The 21,780-nt window shown below is 57.6% G+C and overlaps 1 protein-coding gene across 12 annotated transcripts in view; it reads right to left on the bottom strand.

The window, feature by feature from the left end:
* Positions 1–428: 428 nt before the first annotated feature.
* The window catches only part of CFAP46 (cilia and flagella associated protein 46), a 96,873-nt gene continuing 75,521 nt past the window's right edge, over positions 429–21,780 (bottom strand). For 8 of the 12 annotated variants that reach the window (XM_043926148.1, XM_043926153.1, XM_043926147.1 and 5 more), the window contains 17 exons: positions 20,328–20,711; positions 19,761–19,931; positions 15,354–15,451; positions 14,848–14,924; positions 14,092–14,222; positions 13,688–13,812; positions 12,881–12,960; positions 12,193–12,354; positions 4,822–4,895; positions 4,642–4,702; positions 4,537–4,572; positions 3,966–4,068; positions 3,437–3,549; positions 2,525–2,606; positions 1,773–1,909; positions 1,594–1,674; positions 429–854 (listed from right to left, as the gene is read on the bottom strand). In XM_043926148.1, coding sequence (XP_043782083.1) covers positions 730–854; positions 1,594–1,674; positions 1,773–1,909; positions 2,525–2,606; positions 3,437–3,549; positions 3,966–4,068; positions 4,537–4,572; positions 4,642–4,702; positions 4,822–4,895; positions 12,193–12,354; positions 12,881–12,960; positions 13,688–13,812; positions 14,092–14,222; positions 14,848–14,924; positions 15,354–15,451; positions 19,761–19,931; positions 20,328–20,711 — 2,040 coding nt within the window. In that variant the 3' untranslated portion in view covers positions 429–729. Of the gene's footprint in view, positions 855–1,593; positions 1,675–1,772; positions 1,910–2,524; positions 2,607–3,436; positions 3,550–3,965; positions 4,069–4,536; positions 4,573–4,641; positions 4,703–4,821; positions 4,896–12,192; positions 12,355–12,880; positions 12,961–13,687; positions 13,813–14,091; positions 14,223–14,847; positions 14,925–15,353; positions 15,452–19,760; positions 19,932–20,327; positions 20,712–21,780 lie in introns of those variants that run through there. The other 4 variants (XM_043926146.1, XR_006345404.1, XR_006345405.1 and 1 more) reach the window with 4 other exon arrangements.

Here is a 21,780-nt window from a genome sequence, read left to right on the forward strand (position 1 = left end):
CTTCTGCCTGCCGCTGCCACCAGCCTGTCCCCTCCTGGTCCCCGCAGGCCTGCGGAGCTGGGTATGCCCTAGAGCCGTTAGAGTGCAGACCAGGCCGCCCCTGCCACAGGGCCGGGACATCAGGGCTGTCAAGTCCCATGCCGGCCACGCCACCGAGAGGCATTTGCAGCGGACATCCCAGCCCTTTCCATCTCCTTGGCAAAGCCCCACAGGGCCAGTGGGTCAGGCTGGGCCCCTGGGAGTCCTGAACACACGGTCACCTTTACCCAGGATGTGAGTCCCAGCCCCGGGCAGAAAGCTGGGGCAGGGAGGCCCCGGGGCTCAGGTCACACGGCCACACTCTCCCTGTGAGTTTGGAGGTACTGGCGTCTGCACCAGGCGGGGGGCAGAACCAGGCTGGTCCCTGCTTTGGGGGCACAGAAACACAGTTCAGAGGTGATGAAGCTGTTTATTAAAGCACGTGGACAGAACCGTGTCCTCATTAGGAGCCAAGGCATGGAGGCCTGGGGCCCCCGGGAGAGCCTGGAGAAACAAGGGGTGGGCCCTTGTGGGGTGGGCCCAGGTACCCCCACCCACCCCCAGAGACTCTCCTCCATCCACGGGGCCCTGGCTTCACGGTGGAGACGCGCAGGCGCCACCCTGTGCAGAACGGGGTGGGGGCTCCTCTGGGCAGCCTGGCAGGGGTCTCAGGAGGAGGCTGAAGACCCCCGAGAGCGGGCCGGGCGCCCCTCACATGATGGCCTGGTGCGGCAGCCCGTAGAGCACCATGTTGAGGGTGATGGGGAGCCGCTCGGAGCCCTGCAGCTGCGGCCGGAGCGCTGCTGGCCGATCCTTCCAGACGTGCGAGGACTCGTCTGGGGAGAGCGGACAGGCACGCGATGCGGGCTCACAGGGACCGACACCCAGGGCCAGCCCGACGGAGGGGACGGTGCCGCGGGCCCTGCCTTCCGCACTGCCCAGGTGTGGACGCTGCGGAGCCACGGGCCAACCTCACCCACTCGCCCGCCCTGAGACACTTGCTCCTACATGCTCACTCACACACCCCCTCACACGCATACTCCCATACTTGCTCACTCACACACTTATGTACACACTCACTTGCTCACTCATTCAACAAGCATTTATTGTTTGGCAACCACCTCCTGGCACTGTGGACCGTGGGATTTTAAACTTCAAGCTCCTTCTGCACTCTGTATCTGAAGATCTCGTGAGCTAGGCTAAGCCTTTCTTGGTTATGGCAGATGCTCCGGTCAGCGTTGCTCAAGCTACCTGGTGCTGCACTGGCTTCTTCACACCAGAACCCATGTGGGGCGCTGCTGCTACATGTGGACATTAGGGTTTCATTTGCGCTGGAGGAGTGGGTGGGTTTCCCCCCCAAGAGCACCTTGGGGGGCTTTCAGGGTTTGAGGACTTGAGCCTTTTGAAGATAAAGATGTTCTAGTCATTTGTGTGTTTCTCCCTAAAGACACTGGATGCCAGATTTCACACAGGCTGTGGGCTGCAGGAGGCTGAGGACCCCTGGAAACAGGAGAAGTGAGAGTCCCCCAACCCCACGCCCGAGGGACTGGACAAGGAGAGCCCATTTCTAGTTACCGTGGTAGGCAGTTTCACTGGCTCCCACCTCCTGAAGCAGGCGGGTTGTTCTCCCGATTGGCCTGCCAACCGCCAACAGATCTAGACAAGAACCAGCCTTGAGATGGGCCGTCCACCCCCCACAGGCCCCAGGAGGCCGTGTGGCTGCAGGACTGGGCGGCAGTGCCGGAACCACTCACTTTCCCACAAGACCCGGGCCCGCATCGCGTTGTCCTGCAGGACCGTAGCCCACTGGCTCACCACGATGCTCCTGACCCCCACCAGGCTCAGGAGGATGGCGGTCTCGACTGGCTCCTCCAAGGACAGCTGGAGTTCACTGCAGGGGACCGAGATCGTGGGCTGGCACAAGGGGTCCGGCCCGAGCCTCCCGTCCACAGCCCGAAGAGCGCCAAGCGTGGGGCCCGGTAGCTGGACTCACCATCCTTGAGCTTCTTGAAAAGTCCAGATCCCACCTGCCCACCCACCGCCGGCCCCCCTATGTACACAGTTAAATGCCATTTAGCAAGAAAAGTCATCTCAGGGCACCAGCACATCTCTGGATGGCTCCCTGCGGCGGGGAGGGGGGGGGGGCGCGAGGGGACGAACGCCCAGCAGACGGTGGTCTGCAGTCCCGCTGCCCGCTGCCGCAGCCCCCGCGGCCCTGGGGTGTGTGTGACAGGTGATGTGGGGTGCTGGGGCCAGGTGTCCTCCCCACTGCCCCCTCTGTCTCCGGTCCCAAGCCCAGCTGCCCGAGGCTCCAGCAAGGCCTGTGGTCAGTGCTGGCAGCACCCCCCCCCCCCACCCCCGGCCCGGGACTTTGCCAGGGCAGAGTCTGGGGGCAGGTCACGGCAGCCGGGCTGCTGTGGGGGGCAGGGCCAATGCCCCAGATGGACGTCCACCGCTCACATGCCCCCCAGGTCTCCCGTCAGCTGCCAGAGGGGGCCCCGGGCACCTCCTGCTCTCCGCGGACTCCGCGTGGCGCCGCACGCTCTCGCAGGACTGGGCCAGGTCCAGCAGCACCGCCATCTGACACTCTGCGGTCACAGGCGGGGCTCAGCGGTGGCATGCCCGGGGGCGGGGGACCTTGTGGGCGGGGTGTCACCCAGGGCACAGGCAGCTGTGGGAATGCAGCCCCCTCTGCCCGAGGCTCAGACTTTGGTCCATTTTCTAGGCCATACGGGGGCCTGCTGCAGCTCCCCGACCTCCAGGAGGGGTCTCAGCTCCCAGCTGCCCCTACGAGGCGGCGGCCTCCTGCGCCCATTGAAACAGGGCCCGGGCCGAAATTGGAGCACGTGGGTGCGGGCATGAGAAAGCCCCACAGCCGAGGCCGACCTCTGCTTACCCGCAGCAGTATGACTGTGGGCCTGCCTCGGGGGCCATCCCCAGTGCAGTCGAAACCTCCAGCTGTGAGCACAGGCTTGGCTGGGGATGAGGGTGGGGGTGGGATATGGGGGCACCTGGGTGGGGTGGGGTGATGCGGGTGCCAGTGGGCAGTGAGAAGAAACTGGGAAACGGGACCAGAGCCTGCAGTTCAGGTACAAGAACTGGGAGCGGGGGAGGGTTGTGACCAGCACCTTCCAGAAACGCCGGCCCAGCCCTCCTGGACTCTGAAGGCCCAGTCCTAAAGGGTGACCTGCCCCAGCTCCCGAGCCTGCGCTCTCAGAGAAATGGAGGAGGGGACGGAGGCAGGAGCGGCCTCAGCCCCACCCTCAGGCCCTGCTGTGCGGTCCTAAAGCCCCCAGCCCTGCATCAGAGGACCGGAGACACCTGATAAGACGCAGGGTGCGTGCTCTGTCCTTGTGCGAATTCGACCCGTGCCCTGTGCGGGTGGGTGTAGCAGAGAGGCGGGCCTCCGAGGTCTCACCTTCCAAGTTCATGGCGGCCAGCCTTTCCACTAATATGTGCGATAGGAAGTTCTCCATCCCGTAGAAGAAGAAGCCTGTGCAGCTGCCCAGAAGCTGCTCCCACTCGGCCTGGCTGCCAAGGCAGGAGAGGAAGAAGAAGCGGGAGCGGGGAGGCGACGGGACTCAGGGCCGCCACCGTGAGCACCCTGTGCCGCGGTCCGCTCCAGCCCTCCCCCGGGCGGTTACTCTGAGAAGCAGCGGAGGGACCTTCCTGCAGCCTAGGAGCCCAAGTCCCCGAGGGCGTTCGCTGGGACGAGCCCGGCCCGCAGCTGGCCCCGCCCCTCCCCTCCCAGGCCCCCGCCCCGCCCCGCTCCTCCCAGGCCCCGCCCCTCGGCGAGGCGCCGCCTGGAGACCCTTGAAGCTGAGCGGGTGGGAGCGCACCCCCTGGGCCTAGGTCTATCCGGGCGCTGGGACTCTAGGCGCCTCCGGGCAGGGAGGAAGGGGCTGAGGAAACAAGGCGGTCAGGGCGGGAGGGGCCCAGAGGCCAACCTGGGAAACTGCTTACTGCCCAGGTGCCCCGTCCATTTCCCAGTGAACGTGTCTCGGAATCTCTCCAAAATTTCCCGGGTCACGGAGACAGGAGTCAGCATTTCTGCAACCAGAATGAGACGGTGACCAGAATGGGATGGCGTCGAGGGTGCGGCCACGGGGTGGCCCTTGGTGCGGCGGGCGCCCGGGGCCTGGCTCCTCACGGGCAAGGAGCCTGGGGGAGTGGAGGGGTGGCGCCCGTTCCCTCCTCTGTGAAGACACTGAAAACCAGCTCAGCCAAAGAGCCAAGGAATCGTCCCAGAGCCGCGGGGCCGGCCCTCTGCCACAGGTCCACACCTGGTGGCGGCACCCTGCCAATTCAGGGGTCCCTGTCACACGCTGTTGACCTGCCCTGGCTGCCGACGAGAGGCCGGGCGGGTCTCGGAGCACACGGCCACCGTCCCCCTTCCCCAGGGGAGGTGAAGCAGGAGCTGGCCCAGGGCCACATGGAGGCAGGGCAGAGGCTCAGAGGCCAGCACCCAGGCCTCCATGTTCCCAGTGCTGGGGGCGGCCCGTGGCGGGGAGCACTCACCTGGGCCTTGGGCCTCCTCATAGGGGTCCACGACGACTGGGCCTTGGTTAAGGAGAACTAGGCCCCAGGATCCGTGTCTGGGGTGGGTGAAGCATCAAAGGATACACTTGAAGTTGTCCGAGTCGACGAGGACACAGTGGGAGGGGACGATGCGGGGCATGCTGCCCTGTGAAGACAGGCAGGAGTCCCTCAGGGTGTGGCCTGCGGGCAGAGCTGGCCCGCTCCAGCCAGGGGCCCGGCCTCAGGCTCCCAGGCTCTGGGGCTCAGCGGGGCAGGACCACCTACCTTCCTGGCCTTCCGTGTTGCGCCTCTCTTCTTGTGGTCTTTGCCTCTGCTCTCCTTCTTCATGTTCCCTTCTGCTGAGACAGTAACAGGAAGTGGGGTCATGGAGCTAGACAGAGGCACAAGGATTGAGGGCACTAGACACCACTGAATCGTTCACTTGAAAATGGTTAATTTTATATTATGTGAATCTCACCTCAATGTAAAAACAAGCATTGAGAACAGTTGATTTTAATTTTGGTAAATCTGAAATGGCAGTAATTTCTCAAATGTAAAAGCTCCCAGGGCTGGGAAAGGCCTGGGCCAGGAGGTCACAAGAAAGGAACAGTTGCCAGAGGCGCCCAGGCCTGCACGCCTGACCATTCACACACCACGCGGGTCACCGGCCGATGTGTGTGCCGCCTGCCCACTCATCGCAGGCGGGCGCTGTTTGCTGGCTGCTCGGCCTCCTGAGAGTTTACACCGTCTGCTCCCTGCCCGTCCCTCTCCTGGTGGAGGGAACTGACCTCTGCGGAGGCCTCCAGGTGAGCACAGATGTAAGCGCTGACGTGGGGGCTCTCTGCCGAGGCCTGACTTTACGGGGCACACAGGAGGCAGCCTGCTCTAGATTCAGATCAATTCTTCCATCAAGAAGAGGCGTTCACTCCACTCCTGGCTTGCTAAGAATTTCTGTTGTGAACACATGCATCATCTGAGATGTTTACAGGTTCATTTTCCCTTTACTCTCTTCACCTGTGACATCTATAGGTTTTAAGGTCAGACGGGGTGATGAAATGTTATATTTTTCTTTCTTTCCTATTCTTGAGCAGTGCAGGCGTCAGGGTCACCCCTGGCCAGCAGAAGATAGACTTTTCCCTTCTACCTGGGAGATGTGAACAGACTGACAAGAACAGTTTCTTGGAATTTTGGTAGAATTCAACAGAAAAAAAATGGTAAAACTGGTATTTTTGTGGGGGAATGTAAATCTGTTGATCTTTCTTTCTTGGCTCTGAGGCTGTTGGGGTTTTCTTTCCTTCTTGAGTCTCGAGTTCTTTTTCCCTAGGATGTTGTAAAAAATTTGCCTAAATTTTTGAATATATTGCCACAAAGTTGTTCACAATAGTCTATTATCTTAAATATCTAATGCTCTTTAGAGTTTGTGTCTCTTTTATTTCTAATATTGTATATTTGTACCTTTATTTTTTTCTGGATCATTCTCACTAGAATGTGTCTATTTTACGAGGTTTTTTTTTTTATTTTCTCAAACAACCAATGTTTATCTTTGCTTCCAATTTTATTGGTGTCTGTTCATGTATTTTTTGTAGGCTTTCCTTTGCTTTCTTCATTTTTTCTTTTGTTTTTTTGTTTTTGCTGTTCTTGCTCTAACTTCCCAAATTAGATGCTCAGCTTAAAGCCTCCAGCCCTTTTCCTCTCGAGTCTGCTGTAATCCAGTCTTTTTGACATTTCTGTGGTCACTTCTTCTGAGTCCCATGAGCTGAGCTATTTAGAAGTCACTGTTTTAAAATTTCTGAAATATGGGGGTTTAAAAAAAAGTCCATCTTTTGGGAATTGGTATCTGACCCAGTCACACATTGTCTCAGCCTGTTTCTCTAATTTCTAGATACAAGATCCATGTGTCCATGAAGCCGAGGTTGTTAGCTTTGTTGCTCAAAGCCTGTCTGTGCCCTTCCTGCTCATGCCGGCAGTGCTGGCCGCGGGCTGGACTCGCCCATCGCCAGCGTGGGCCCCAGCCTCGCCCCAGGTTCTTGCCACTTGTGCTTCCCCTGTTTGGGGCTCCTTGGTCACCCTGCCCTGCGGGGCCCGAGGAGATAAAGGTGGCTCCGCTGCAGAGAGAGAAGGCGCCCTTCCAGCGGCACCGGGCAACTCTCGTGTCTGTTCCTCTGCTTGCCGGCTGCCGTGGCTCCTCTCTGGTCAGGAGTCTGGCGCTCAGACAGCGCCGACTGGCATGCTCTGGCTCACTCTGCCTTAAGTAGCAGGTGGAGCCGCTCACCTTTTTGGCTCTCGATCTAATGTATGGGTCCCTGCACCTCGCCCCGCTGTTCTGTGTGTGGGTCTCCATCACTGGCTGCTTGTAACTTGACTGAGGTCTTGGTTCACTTGTTTCTCTTGCTTATTTCCCCTCTTTATTGGTTTGGAATTTATACACCAGTTGTGTTCCTTTGTGGTTATCCTTAAAGGTTTGCCGTGAACAATTAACATTCAAAGAGCACTCCTCCAGCCTGAGGGTTCCAGGCTCTGAGAAGTCCTCACTCGGGGGTGTGCGGAATCCTTCTTTTTCATCCCCACTCAACACTGCTTCGGAAAGACAGCTCACATTCACGCAGTGTGCTCGCTACTTTATGGTGACAGTTTGCATTGGTGCTGTTGCTGCGGTAACAAATTACCACAAACGCAGGGGCTTCAAACAACAGTCTAGAGGCCAGAAACCAAAAGGGGCCCGCTGGCTAAACCCGAGGTGTGCTCAGGGCCGGGCCTCCTCAAGGCTCCAAGCACGGTCGGCAACCTTGCCTTTTCCAGTCCCTGGAGGCGCCAGGAGCTCATTCCACTCCCTCCGAGCCCGCCCCCTGCCTGTTTTCAGGACCCTGGTGATGGCACGGGGCCACCCAGGCAATCAGGATCTGTCACTAACCACACCCGCGAAGGCCCTTTTGTCACGTCAGGTCGCATCCTCTTGGGGCCTGGGGATCAGGAGAGGGACATCTCTGGGACGTTGTCCTGCATCACCGCCGGATGCCCACAGGATGATCTGCTCCTCCAGATGACGCTGGCAATGCAGAGCAGTGCAGACAGGAAGGCCCTCCAATAATGGTGTGCAGACAGCTGGGGCCTCGCGCGGAAAAAAGAAAACTAAACCTTAACTCACACTGTACACAAAAACCAGTATCAGGTGGAAGGTAGACAAAAACATGAAAGGTGAAGAAAAAGAGACATGGAGGACATCACAGAGTATCTTCATGGTCTTCAGGTAAGAAAATATATGTTTTATTTTAAAAGACCTCATAAGCACGAGGTGTTAAGTTTTGAGAAGATGGATACGCTGGACTCTATTCAAATACTTTGTTCAAGGAGAGGTACCAGGTACCAGTGAAGAGATGAGCTTGAGAAGGAGATTGGCAGTTCAGACAAGTGATCAGAAAATGTATGCGGACCTAACGAACAAAACCTGGAACACCCAAGGCAAAAACTGGCGAAAAACTAGAACAGATTCTCACAACGAAGACATCAAATAGCCCGTAACATGTGAAAGGGGTGGGACTCCCAGCCGCAGGGGTGCAAATGGGCGGGGCTTGTACCAGGCTCCACCCACCCACCCCACTCCTGCTTGTGCTCTGGGTGGGCCAGGAACCCAGGGTCTCTTCCACCCTTAATTTCTGGCCCATTAGTGTCCTTTGATTTAAGCTGATTTCCTTAAAGAAGCATGTTTGGGGCCAGGCCTTGCATTTCCATCCAGGGCGGGGATCTTCACCTTTTGATGTGGGTGTTTTGACCTTGCACCGAGACTGATTACTGGGGTGCTGGGGTGCAAACACACCATCTTGCTGTTTTATTTCTCTCTGTCCTGTCTCTGCTTTCTCTGTGTCCCCTCCTCCTGGCTGCTTCTGGTCAGTCCTGCTGTTTCATGATTCTCTTTCCTCTTCTTCATCGAGTCCCAGCTGCATGTTTCTGTCTCCGTGTCCAGTTGCTGTGCTGGCCGCAGGTCGCTGGCCGCTGGTCGGTCAGCACATGACTCTCACCCACAGCCCTTGCTGCCCCACACGTTCATTTATATAATGCTGTAAACCCCACCACACATTGCTGTTAATTTTTAATGTCAACATCTCTTAAAGAGATTTTAAATTAAGAAAAAAGTTTAAAAAAAAAAAAAAAGAAAAAAGTTTTAATGGCCCACCCACCCTTTTCCAGCTTCTGGTGTTTATTTCTTTGTGTAGACGTGGACTCCCACCTTTTTTTCCCTGCCTGGAGAGCATGCTCAGCCTTTCTTGTGGGGTAAGCAGGCCTGCTGGGAAGAATTCAACTCATCTGTTTCTGAAAAAGAATTTCACCACTGTTCTTGAGAGTTATTTTTTAAAATATCCACATTGATAGATATTTCTTTTTTTATTTCTGTAATAATTTAAAGACGTCCTTCACTACTTGTGTCATTTCAGCTGAGAAGCCTGCTGTACCTCTTGTGTTTGCTTCTTGATACACAAGGTGTCTTTTCCCCTTCAGTCCAGTTCAGTCGCTTAGTCGTGTCCGACTCTTTGCGACCCCATGGACCGCAGCACACCAGGCCTCCCTGTCCATCACCAACTCCCAGAGTTTACTCAAACTCATGTCCATTGAGTCGGTGATGCCATCCAGCCATCTCATCCTCTGTTGTCCCCTTCTCCTCCTGCCCCCAATCCCTCCCAGCATCAGGGTCTTTCCCATTGAGTCAGCTCTTCGCATCAGGTGGCCAAAGTATTAGAGTTTCAGCTTCAGCATCAGACCTTCCAGTGAATATTCAGGAATGATTTCCTTTAGGATGGACTGGGTGGATCTCCTTGCAGTCCAAGAGACTCTCAAGAGTCTTCTCCAACACCACAGTTCAAAAGCATCAATTTTTCGGCGCTCAGCTTTCTTTATAGTCCAACTCTCACATCTGTACATGACTGCTGGAAAAACCATAGCTTTGACTAGACCGACCTTTGTTGGCAAAGTAACATCTCTGCTTTTTAATATGCTGTCTAGGTTGGTCATAGCTTTTCTTCCAAGGAGCAAGCGTCTTTTAATTTCATGGCTGCAGTCACCATCTTTAGTGATTTTGGAGACCAAAAAAATAAAGTCTGTCACTGTTTCCCCATCTATTTGCCATGAAGTGATGGGACCAGATGCCATGAGCTTAGTTTTCTGAATGTTAAGTTTTAAGCCAACTTTTTCACTCTCCTCTTCCACTTTCATCAAGAGGCTTTTTAGTTCTTCTTCACTTTCTGCCATAAGGGCAGTGTCATCTGCATATCTGAGGTTATTGATATTTCTCCCGGCAATCTTGATTCCAGCTTGTGCTTCAATCAGTCCAGCATTTCGCATGAAGTACTCTGCATATAAGTTAAATAAGCAGAGTGACAATATACAGCCTTGACGTACTCCTTTCCCTATTTGGAACCAGTCTGGTGTCTCATGTCCCGTTCTAACGGCTGCTTCCTAACTTGCATACAGATTTCTCAAGAGGCAGGTCAGGTGGTCTGGTATTCCCATCTCTTTAAGAATTTTCCAGAGTTTGTTGTGGTCCACACAAAGGCTTTGGCATAGTCAATAAAGGAACTCTCTTGCTTTTTCAATGATCCAATGGATGCTGGCAATTTGATCTCTGGTTCCTCTGTCTTCTCTAAATCCAGCTTGAACATCTGGAAGTTCACGGTTCACATACTGTTGAAGGCTGGCTTGGAGAATTTTGAGCATTACTTTGCTAACATGTCAGATGAGTGCAATTGTGCAGTAGTTTGAGCATTCTCTGGCATTGCCTTTCTTTGGGATTGGAATGAAAACTGACCTTTTCCAGTCCTGTGGCCACTGCTGAGTTTTCCAAATTTGCTGGCATATTGAGTGCAGCACTTTCACAGCATCATCTTTTAGGATTTGAAATAGCTCAACTGGAATCCCATCACCTCCTCTAGTGATGCTTCCTAAGGCCCACTTGACTTCACACTCCAGGATGTCTGGCTCTAGGTGAGTGATCACACCATCATGATTATCTGGGTCGCGAAGATCTTTTTTGTATAGTTCTTCTGTGTATTCTTGCCACCTCCTCTTGGCTCTTTTCCCCTTGGCTGCTTGCAAAATACTCTACCACTGGTTTTAATCACTCTGACTACAATGGTTCCTTTGTAGTTTTCTTTGTTTCTTGTGTTTGGGATTCACTGAACTTCTTGGGTCTGCAAGATGACGGTTTTCATGAAATTGGGGGGAAAACTGGTCATTATGAACTCAGATGTTCCCCCTGAGAAAACTCCTCTACAGGCAAATTCATTGCTTCACCTCGTCCAGCAGCTCACTGCCGCTCTGTTCTGTTTCCCCCAGTTGGTTTCTTTAATCTCTTCAGGCTCATGAGGCTTCCCTCTTGCCGTGCGGCTGCAGCAATGCTGCCCAGGGCGTGTCTCTCCTCAGCAGAAGCTCAGTTCGGGTCCACTTCACGCTTTGCACGTCTCTGCTCACCACACTCCACCTCCCACCACCTCCTGACACATGGGCCACAGGCCCAGGGCCTGCTGAATGGTTTGTTGGCTGACTCTATCACCTGCGTCATTTCTGCTGCTGCTTTTGATTGACTTTTCTTTAGCGGTCTTTGAAGGCAAGTACTTTTTGATTGGATGTCAGACATTTCAAATTTTACCTTTTGTTGGGTCCTGGATTATTTTTTTTAATTCTTTACATCTGAAACCTTATTTTGAGACACAGTTAGGTTACCTGGAAACAGTCTGATGCCTTGAGGCGTATTTCAGCTCTGGCGGTGGGGCTGACGCCGGCTCCCACGGACAGAGGCCGCACCCTCAGCCCCTGTGCCCGATGCTGGCGGCCATGAGGTTTCGTTCTGGGTGTCGTCTCCTCGCGCGCCTGCACTGGGTCACGACTGGGTCGCAGCTGGGGACGGAGGGGACCCTCTGCGTGTCTCTCCTCCCAGGATCGCCATGTGTCCACAGCCCCCCTCTGCTCACCTTGGGGAGACCGCTGGGCTCTGCCTGGGCCTCCCCTCACCTGCTGCAGCCTGAGACTCTCCGGGCAGAAAGCTGCAGCTCAGCTGCTTGTTTCCTCTCTTGGGGATCGCTGGGCCCACTGTCTGGTTGCCAATATCTGATAATTGGTGCTTCATGTATTTTTGTCTGGGTTTTGGTTGTTTCAGCTGGAACTGAGCTGGTCTCTTTCACCTCATCTTGGGTGAAAATAAAAGTCCAATCTCTTTATTTTTAATGTAATTTGATATTTATCATAGTGAAACATACATGCCAGAAACCACACGGCACAAATGTATCACCTGGAGGATGTTAGCACGCTCTGCATGTTCGTGAAACAGAGTGGCCGCGCCTGGCCCGCCCCTGCCCCCAGGCCAGGCCTGCCGGCCCGCTCCCTTGCTGCCTCTCACCATCTCATCGATGACCAACTGTATCGCTGGCCGGTGACCACCAGCCCCCTCCTTAGAGACAGACGTTTGTGAGGTCAGGAGGGAAGTTAGGGTCCTGCCTGGGGTACGCTGGCAGCTGTCAGAGCGCTGGCTCATGGAAGGCGCTCCCCAAGCGCCTCCAGATGCACCAGGGCCTTGAAAAGCATGGCGACTCTGACGACCGCCTCTTGACAAGAGCTGCGCTCTTACCGTGAGAGCCGTCTGCGCGTTTCAGGTGTCCGCCCAGCTCTCACCTGGCTCCTCTCTGCGGAGGCGATTGCACAGCATCTGGAGAGAAAACTCCCGCGACAGCGAGGAGACCAGCCCGTCGTCGAACACGGAGAGCCCTTCCAGCGGCAGCTCCAGCAGATGCCTGTCCGCGATCAGGATGACGTCGTCTGCGACCTCGGGCTGCACTGCGGGGGGAGGCGGGGAACGCAGCCGCTATCGCCCCCTGGTGGCAGCAGACCCCTGCTCCTCACCACCCCCACCCCCACCCCGCGAGGGACTCGGCGAGGAGGCTGAACTGGGCACAGCCAGGGCCTGGACACCGCCTGGTGGGGGGACGGCGTGTCCTCTGTGGTGCTGAGGGCCGCCCGCGCTCCGTGGGCACTCCTGAGGCAAGTGCTGGAGCCTCGGCTCCTCCCAGCAAGGAGCCCCTTCAAGGGACGGGCGGTTGTGCTAGCCCCGCTCCCCGAGGACCATCCAGAGGGGGCCGTGGCCGCCGGGGCAGCTCCGTTACAGGAAGTGTGGTGATGCTCCCGGGACCCCATGGCTGCTCCGGCCGTCAGCCCCTGAGGGTGACGGTGACATCGCCATGGTCTCTGGCCCTCGGCCTGCCGGGGGGCCTGAGGGCGGGGTGGGCAGCGGGAGGTTGCACGTGGCCCGCCAGGGCACCGATCAGCACCACCCAGAGCAGGCCAGGCCCCAGGCCCCGCTCACCCTGGGACAGGGATGCTTTCCTCTCCTTGTCTTTGCCCTTGGTTTTTCCAGAATCTGAAACAACCACGGGGATCGGTGCTCTGAAAGCAAAGGCACAGATTCAGGTTGAAAAAACCCATGAACACCACTGAGAAGGGGCAGTGAGTCCTCGGGGCAGCGCGTCACCAGGGCAGCATCAGGGCATGAGGCTCCCCACGCTCCCTGCTGGGGGCCTGTCTCCCGAGACCGGGACATAGACGTGAACACGTTGAAATCAGGACGCTCTGACCTGCTGGCTAATCAGGGAGTCCATGTGCTGACCCCTCCACCTTCCTTCCCCCCAAACCCAGATCCACAGGGCCGGGCCCTTTGCCAGGCTCTTCCCTCCCACCACACCCAGACCAGAGGGCAGCGGGGGTCCGCGTGGCAGGGACGTCCCCCAGAAAAGGTCTGGGGCGGGGCCAGACGTCCCTGCGACGGCAGGCGGGCAGAGCCCAGCTTCTGTCTCTGAGGGCCCGTGCTCTCTCCAGGTCAGTCCCTGGCCCGATTCTGCAGAGAAATAAGCCTGGGGCGTGGCCTCAGCCGCACGGCTCTGACCTTCCCACGCCCACAGCCAGCCGCTCCGCTCGCCGCGGGGCTCAGGGGCGCAGGCTGAGCTGGCTTTTGCATGGAGCCCCCGCCTGCCCACCCTTACCCTGGGCGCCACACTGCTTGGGACCTGTGCACACCTGTGGGGAAAGGGACGCCGTGACCCTCCGCCCCCAGGGTTCCAGCAGTCCGGCTAGAACTCGGGGCCCGAGCCCCTCGGGAGGCGACCCTGGGCGGTACCTGGGCTCCGGGGGGCAGCTGAGCAGCGGGAACAGCGGCTGCAGGTACTGCTCCATGGACTTCAAGACCACCTCGAACCTCAGCAGAGCGCCGTCCTCCCCCATCGGGTGCATGCCTTCCGACTCCTCCTCAACCCAAACAACCGCCGAGGTCAGAAGGTGTCAAAGGGGACCCCTGGAGCCCCCAGGTGGTGAGAAGGAAGGGGCCAGACCCTGCAGGCGACCCCCAGGAAAGGCCCCGCTCAGAGCCAGGGCACTCCTCTGCTGGCACAGCAGGGGCGTCTGCACCAGGCTTGGCTCAAGGACTCAAAGCAGAGTTGGCGCCGGGTCTGGTTGGGGAGCCTGACCTGGGGTCCGGCAGTGCCGGGCGGTGGTCCCTGCCCTGCCCGTGGGCTCAGGTCTCACCAGGCCAGTGCTCAGGGCCATGTCCTCACTGTAGGCCTCAGCCTGGGCCTGCTCCCGGAACTGCTGGACACTAGCCAGCAGGTGGGACAAGTCAGCGGGGCTCACGGCCACCCGAGCCACCTTGCAGGAGCCTGCGGAGACAGAGGCGCGTTGCCACACGGGGCCTCGCAGACCACCCTTCTGGCTGAGAGCACTACGGGTGGAACGCTGTGCACCGCCGGACTGATGGGGGGTGGCAAGCTATGGGCAACGCTTTGGGACCTTCCCCAGAAGGAGTCAGCGCCAGAACCCTGGAGAGGGGACGGCCAGAGAGGCTGGGAAGGAAGGCGGACAGAAACTCGGCATCCGCAATGTGCCCAGGCTGTGTGCAGGCACCGTGAGGGCTCAGCAGGGAACGGGGGTCTGGCCCCCAGCAGGGTCAGGCTGGATGGTGTCACTCCTGTTGACGTTCAGGAGTGGGGCATCAGGAAGTATCCAGGGGCCCTGGGACAGAGCAGACGGCTCCCCATCTGTGGCTGTAGTGAACGGGCAGGTGGAATGAAGTGCTGAGGCCTAGGAAGGAGCTGGAGGGGGAATGCTGGGGGGGGGTCTCCCCAGTGGGAGGCACACGGGCCAGGCTCTGCTGCTTCCGCCTGATGCCCCCTCCCTACCTGGGAAAGATGCCTGAATGGGGGCTGGCAACCCCTGGGTCTCTGTCTGCCCCGCCCCCCAGGGACGCCCCAACCCCGCAGAGGGCGGTGCTGTGGCTTGACTCACCCCCGGTCTGGACTATTCGGCCTTTGGCTGCAGGGACGGACTTGGTTTTGTCGTAGGAGGCGCCATACAGACAGGTCCTGTTGGCAGGACGGGGTGGGGTCCCAGAGGAACCCTAAAGAGGCCGACTCTGGGCCACCCCCCCCCCCCGCCGCCCCAACATGAGCCCCTCCCTTGAACCTCAGCCAAGTGAGGACGCGGAGTCACACGGCCTCCCCCCTACCCGCCCGCCCGCCCACAGCACTTTGCAGTGTGGCGAGGCTGGCAGACCGGGGTGTCTGCTGCAGTTCCACCGTGCCCTTTAGATCAGGGCTGTGTGCTGGCAGGAGGCGGCACTGTGCCAGGCCCCCCGCCGTCATACCCGTCAGCCTGGGCACCCTGGCAGAGGGGTGGTCCACCCTCCCCATCCCAACGGGCAGCCCACCCCGGCCCGTGCTGTGTCCACAGTGACCGCCGGCGCAGAGGGCAGGGCCCTGGGAGCGGCTGGGGAGCAGGGGAGAAGGCCTCACCCGTCCCTGGAGTGGTGCAGGAAGATGACCCGAACGGTGGGAGGAATGTCATTCAAGAGGTTAAAGTGCTCTTCGGTGACCCGGAGGTTTTGCCAAGCCTGCGGGTGACCCTCGGGGTCAGTGTGGGCCGGCGGCCGCCGCCAGGGGGCAGCAGAAGCGCGCGGACCTCGCCGCGGCACCGCCGAGCAAGGCACGGACCCAGCCCCGCGGAGGGCCCGGCCGCTCCGCCCCTCCGCTCCCCGCGGCCCCGCGGCGCCCCCGCTCAGACACAGGCCCCGAGGCCCGCAGTCAGTCTCCCAGCCCGTAGATGGTGCGGTTCAGCCCGCCTGCACCCCGGTCCCTTTGCTGCGGGTCTGCAGCAGGAGCCGCCGGCAGCCCGCAGACCACCCTCAGAGAGGAGCCGCTCACGCCCTCCCCCCGGTTTCTGATGAAATGAGCTTCAGGTTTGCAGGGGCTGACCAGTGTCCACCGTCAGGTCCCCTGCAGGGGGCGCGGGGAACGCCTGTTCCAGCGGAGCAGACGGATCGAAGCAGGATGCTCCCCAAGCTGGGGGATGGGTCACAGGGGCCAGACCTCCTCAGCTCCAGCGGCCTCCGCCCAGTGTCCCGGGTCCCTCCAGGATGGCACCCATGGCAGCTGACCCTGTTGCCCTTTTTGCCTGCAGTGTCCCGTTGGGGAAGGCACAGCCTCTCATCCGTCTGTGGCCAGCGGGCACAAATACTGCTGTGACGTCTGTTCTTGGGGACCACAGCCCGCAGGAAGAGTTGCTGGGTTGAACTCACTTCTCAAGGGGCTACGTGCGGAGGGACCCTAGCCCCCCGGGGGCCCCCTCCTCTTCAGCCCTTGGTGCTCTCCGCCCCTCTGGTGGACGTCCAGTAGTGCATTTCTCTGATGACCAGTGAAGCTGGGCAGCGTTTTAAGGGTTTACTGACTGTTTGGGCGTCTTCTGTGACAGTCCAGCCGTGTGCCTTTCCTCTCTTGGAGGGTCAGTCTCTCTCCTTCCGAGAGCCACCTCCTTTCTCCACACGGGATTCCAGCTCCCGGTCACTCGTGTGTGCTGGACCTCCTCTGAGGTTTGCCTTTGACTCCCGGGCTGTGGTTCTGATGAACAGAGGGTTAGCAGCATGTAGTAAAGTTTGTGCCTCCTTCCGGGTGATGAGGAGGCTCGTCTCCAAAAGCTTCCTCCGCGAGCTCCACTGCATCACCTTCTTGGGGGGAGCCATCCCCCGGGCGGGGCTGCACCGTCCCCTCCCCGCCTGAGTGTCGGCCTCGACGTGCGTCAGGCGTGTGCGGTGGGCCTGTTCCTGGCGTTTTTCTGTCGTGTCTTCTCTTCCGCCGCTTCAAGCAGGTCTTGCTATCTTGTTCGGAAGCTGCCACTTCCTTACAAACGTGTTCACACAGAGTCTTCCTCCCCCAGAAGCAGCTGCCTCTCTTAGTCAGTTCTTTTTCAATTTTCCTTAAAGAGGTTTATGGCTTTGGGGGTAGAGATCATATGTCTTTTGTTAGATTTTCCTTAGGTGTTTGATTGGGTTTGATGTCACTGAAAATGGTGTTATTCAGACACTGTAGCCGCTTGTTTGTAACTGGCGTGTAGAGATGCAATCATCGGGATGGCCGTCAGTCGTGACCTGCCGTCTGCATGCTGTGTCTCAGAGTTGATGACTTTTAAGGCCCATAATCATGTTGACTCTGAATAATCAGTTTTACTTCTTCCTTTTCAATGCTTCTGCCCTTTATTCCTTTTCCTAGTCTAACTATTCTATTGAATAGAAGTATGATAGCTTTCTTGTGTCATTTCAACTCTAAGAGAAAAGTTTTCAGAATTTTTCTGAAAATTAATGTATAGTATGATTTTTGCTATAGGGTTTTAAAGACATCCTTTATCAAATTAAGGAAATTATCTTCTTAGTAATATGGAAACATACATTGCCGTATGTAAGCCAGAAAGCCAATGGAAGCTGCTGTGTGACTCGGACCTCAATCCGCGGCTGGGTAACAACCTAGAGGGGTGGGATGGGGAGGGAGGTGGGCAGGGACGTGGGTAAACCCACGGCTGATTCACGTTGATGCTTGGTAGAAACCAGCACAATACTGTAAGGCAAGTACCCTTCAATTAAAAACAAATAAATTAAAAAAAATTATCTCCTATCTTGATTTTTTGAAATCACGGGCTGGTGTTGAATTTTGACAAACGGTTTTTCTGCATCTATCAAGATGGGCTTACGATTTTCTCCTTTTCCTCCTGTTAGTACGGTGGACTATATTGAATGAGTTAAAATACTAGATTGCATGGTGCACAGCACCTGATCCTCCTGCGTTATCCCTTTCACAGTTCCTGGGTCTTCTTGCTGATACTGTGTGTCCACGGTGATAAGAGATTTTCCCCGCATGTGAGGTCCTCGTTGGGCCTTCAGTATGGAGGCTCGCGGGGCCTCTCTGAGGACAGTCACGGAGTGTTCCTCTTGCTCCTGGCCCCTGAAAGATCATTTCTTCCTTCAGTGTTTGGCGGAATTTGTTGATGAAGCCAACTGGGTCTGGGACTCTCTCTGTGACGGTGTTAAGACACTTAAGTGTTAAGTGTGAAGACACTTCTTGAAGAGAGATTAAGTTATTCAGATTTTCTGTTGTCAGCTTCAGTAGGTTATATTTTTTGAGGAATTTTTCCATTTCATTCAAATTGTCAAATTTATTAGACTAAGGTTATAAAAACAATCTCTTACTAGTTTTTTGATGTCTGAAGGATCTCATGATGTCATATTACCTATCCTGAAATTTCTGTCTTCCCTCTTTTCTTTGTCAGGTCTTCCTAAGTGTTTATCAATTTTACTATTAGTAGTTTTCCCCTTGGAACCCATTCTTGCTATTATTGATTTCCTCTGCTGTAGGCGTGATTTAATATCATGGCTTTTGTTGTTCTATCTCTCATTTGTTTTCCTTTTTTCTTAGATGTTTTTATTCTAGCTTTTTGAAATCAAAGTATAAATCACTGTTTTTGTAAGGCTTTCTTTTTGTGCTCAAGGGTGTATTTTTTCCCCTAAACTCTGTTTTAGACAAGTCTCCTAAGTTTTCTTATATAGTATTTTCATTCTTTAAGTCAATTTAAAATATTTTGTAAACTCCATTATCATTTCTTCTTTGACCAATTGATGATGATAGACATACTGTTGAATTTCAAGGAAACTGCAGCTTTTTTTCACATGTATCTTTTAGTTATTGATTTCTGTTTTAATTTCCTTGTGGTTAGAAAACAAACTGAATGATCTCAGTGCTTTGGCATTTGCTGAGGCATCCTGTGGCCAATGATGGTCGGCTTGGTAAAGGCTCCGCCCACAGACTGGCTTCCCGTTCCCTGAACGTCAGGCCAAGTCCGTTCAGACCTCCCGCACTCGGGGACGATTCTGCACACTCCTGCAGGTTGCTGCTGCTGCTGCTTCTCCTTCTACCAGCAACTGAGAGGATGGGTCCAGCCTCCCCACGGAGCCGAGGATCTGTCTGCGGCTCCTGTCTGGGTCGGTTCTGTTCACACATTTGAAACTCTCCCTGGTGCTCACGGGCTGGGGACGCGGGTCCCCGCTGACTGGCCACTGGGTCGTCCCCTCCAGTACTGTGTCTCAGCAGAGCACTGCTGGGCTTTCAACTGATGAGTCTTGCCAGGGTTTACAGACTGCCTCTCACCCCTCCAGGCGGGCCCCGCCCTGCAGGAGGGCGGTTCCTGTCCCTGGGTCACAGGGCTCTTGGCCTGGAGACATTTTTGGGGTGTCAGATGGGAAGGCGCTGGAGGCCAGGGCTGCCGCTAGCACCCCTGGCACACACAGGACGGCCCGCACAGAGTGTCGTCCCATCCCTACCGGTCAGAAGGAGAAAGGCAGCCTGGCCCGAGGGGTACGAGGTGGGCCCACACCAGCGGTCACAGAAGCCCCATGGAGGAGGAGGGCAGGATTGATCAGAGCATTCTGGCCTGTTTTCTGTATTCAACTTCATCAAGTTTAATTTCTTTAAGTCTCCAATTCACATTTGCTAGTCCAAATAAAAGAGGAGGTGCTATGAGCTACCATGCTCTGCACATTTCTTCCAAAATTAAATTCTAAGACTTGGCTGAATATAAAATATTTCCTAAAACACAGCATGAACTGAAACGGACCCCCCCCAGAGCCCCATCCTCCCCCCTCCTCTTCGTGACCACCGCAGGCCTGGGTGTCTGTGCTGTGAGTTTGCAGAGTCTCACCAGTGCTGAAGGTGGGCTGCTCTCCCCACTGGGCCCATGAGAAGCTGCAGCTCAGAGAGGGTGAGTGGTCCCCCCAGAACCACACAGCAAGCGGGAGGCAGCGCCGGGATCTGCACCTGGTCCGAGGGCGTCTGCAGAGCTGCGGGGTGGGGCAGGCTCAAGGGCGGCCTTGGCTTGGTTACCTTGGATGTGGCGGCCAGTCTCTGCTCCACGCTGGCACAGAGGTTGGTGGACGTCCTCTCCTGGCGCCTCAGCCTGTCCTGGAGCTGCAGCAGCGCGGCCAGCTGTGAGCTGCTAGTGTTGGCCGTGGCTGCGAACAGGACATCGCGCATCCTCTCGGAGGCCGAGCAGCTCTGAAACAGACGGTGGAGGCTGCCGGAGAGGGGCCGGGCCCTGCCCATGGCAGGTGGGCACCCAGGCGCTTCTCCAGGCGGCTGGCACAGCCGACAGGCCGGGCGAGCCCGCCTTCACCGTGGAGCCCGCGGGCTGCCGGCTCGGGACGCGGGGAGGAGAGCGCTCTGCTCTCCCCTGAGCCCCAGGAACACAAGTTTGGGGGCTTCCGCTGCTCGTGCGCCCATGGGAACTGTGATGGGGGGCCAGACCCCCTTCTCTGGGTACCCGGGGTGCCTTCTCCAATGAGCGCCATCCTTAAAGCAGAGCCCAGTCGCAGCCTGGTGGGTGGGGCCACCGGAAGAGGGAGCACTGGGGCCTCAGGGGCCCTTGCAGAAGGGGCCCGGAGCAGAGCATACCTGAGACAGCGCGAGGAACTGGCAGGTGGTCGCGGGCTCCAGGATGCCCATGCACTCCACCATCTCCAGGCTGGCGGCCGCGGCGATGTCCAGTAGGTTGCTGCCCAGGGCCCCATGCAGGCACTGCAGCAGCACCTCGGACGCCTGGGCCAGGTACTGCTGCGCCAGCACCACCCTCCTCCGCGGGGGGACCTCAGACTCAGGCGGGCTCTGCGGGCCGGGCGGCCTGGGGCTGGATGGGGGCCGGCGTACCCTCTGATCCCAGCCCTTCCTCCGCTCCTCGGGGGTGGCCCTGAAGGACGGCAGTTCACCGTAGGGCCCCTCATGTTCCGGGTCCTCCTGGTTGATCTCCAGACCCCTGAGGCTGCTCAGCTCAGCGCCCCCCTACAGAGGACACACCTCCAGTCAGGGCAGTGTGGAAGCGCGTCTCTGCAGGACCCCTGGGTGAGGGGGCATGGCAGGCGCGCTGCAGCCCACCCTTCACTGATTTAGGTGACCGGTGAGGGCCTGGCAGAGAAGCCGGCACCTGGCAGATGCCACAGGGAGGAGCCTTGGCATGCTGTGGGGATGGCCTTCTGTGCCGCACCCCTTCAGGGCCGGCAAATCCCCTCCCTTGAGCACCAGGACTGGGGGAGCCGGGTGCCCGTCTGCCCCAGGGGCCCAGGGGCCAAAAGCACCACAAGGCTCCTCTTGTCTCCTCTGCAGGACAAGGCACCTGGAGGGGTCCTTGGGAGGCCAGGGGGACCTGCCTGGGGGGCAGCAGGCCCAGGAGACTCAGCTTGGGGGAGCCCTGGGTCTGCGGGGATGAGACAAAGCTGGGCAGCCCCTCCAAGCGGGGGTGTGGTGAGCGCAGCTTCCCAGACGGGCGCCCGCTCCAAGAGGGGCCACATGTCTGGTCCGTGTCTACCTGACCCAGAACCACCTTTTCAGGTGCCCAGTGAATACTGGTTGAATGCAGGGCCAAAATGCCACCAATTCACCCACATGTGAGTCACATCTGAGGGCCTGGAAGCCCGGACAGCCGCCACTGGGCTGACCCCAGGGCTGTACACCCAGCCAGGTCCCTGGGGCCGGCCTGGCTGTACCTGGGCAGGTGCCTCCTGGCGTCTACAGAGGCATTTAGGACGATGACCAGGAGCTCCCATGGTGGCGGCTGTCACCAGAATCCCTTCCTAGGGGCAGGGGCTTCCTCAGGGGCACCAGGCCTGCAGGGCAACCTGGCAGGGGGTGGGTCCTGGAGAGAAGAGGGCCAGCCTGGGTGCACTGGCGCACTGTCGGGAGGAGGGCTTCCCTGGACCGTGTGGGTGGGTGGGGGCGGGGAGTGGGGGAGCAGTGGGGGTGGGCAGGACCGATCCCCGGGTAGGGCGGGGGCCTGGTCCTCAGGCACAGAGCTGCTGGGGTGGAAAGAGGCGCCAGGAGCCACCGCCCAGGGACGCCTCGTGGGGCGGGGGTG

Source organism: Cervus elaphus, chromosome 15 (genome assembly GCF_910594005.1).
Source record: "Cervus elaphus chromosome 15, mCerEla1.1, whole genome shotgun sequence".
Lineage (NCBI taxonomy): Eukaryota > Metazoa > Chordata > Mammalia > Artiodactyla > Cervidae > Cervus > Cervus elaphus.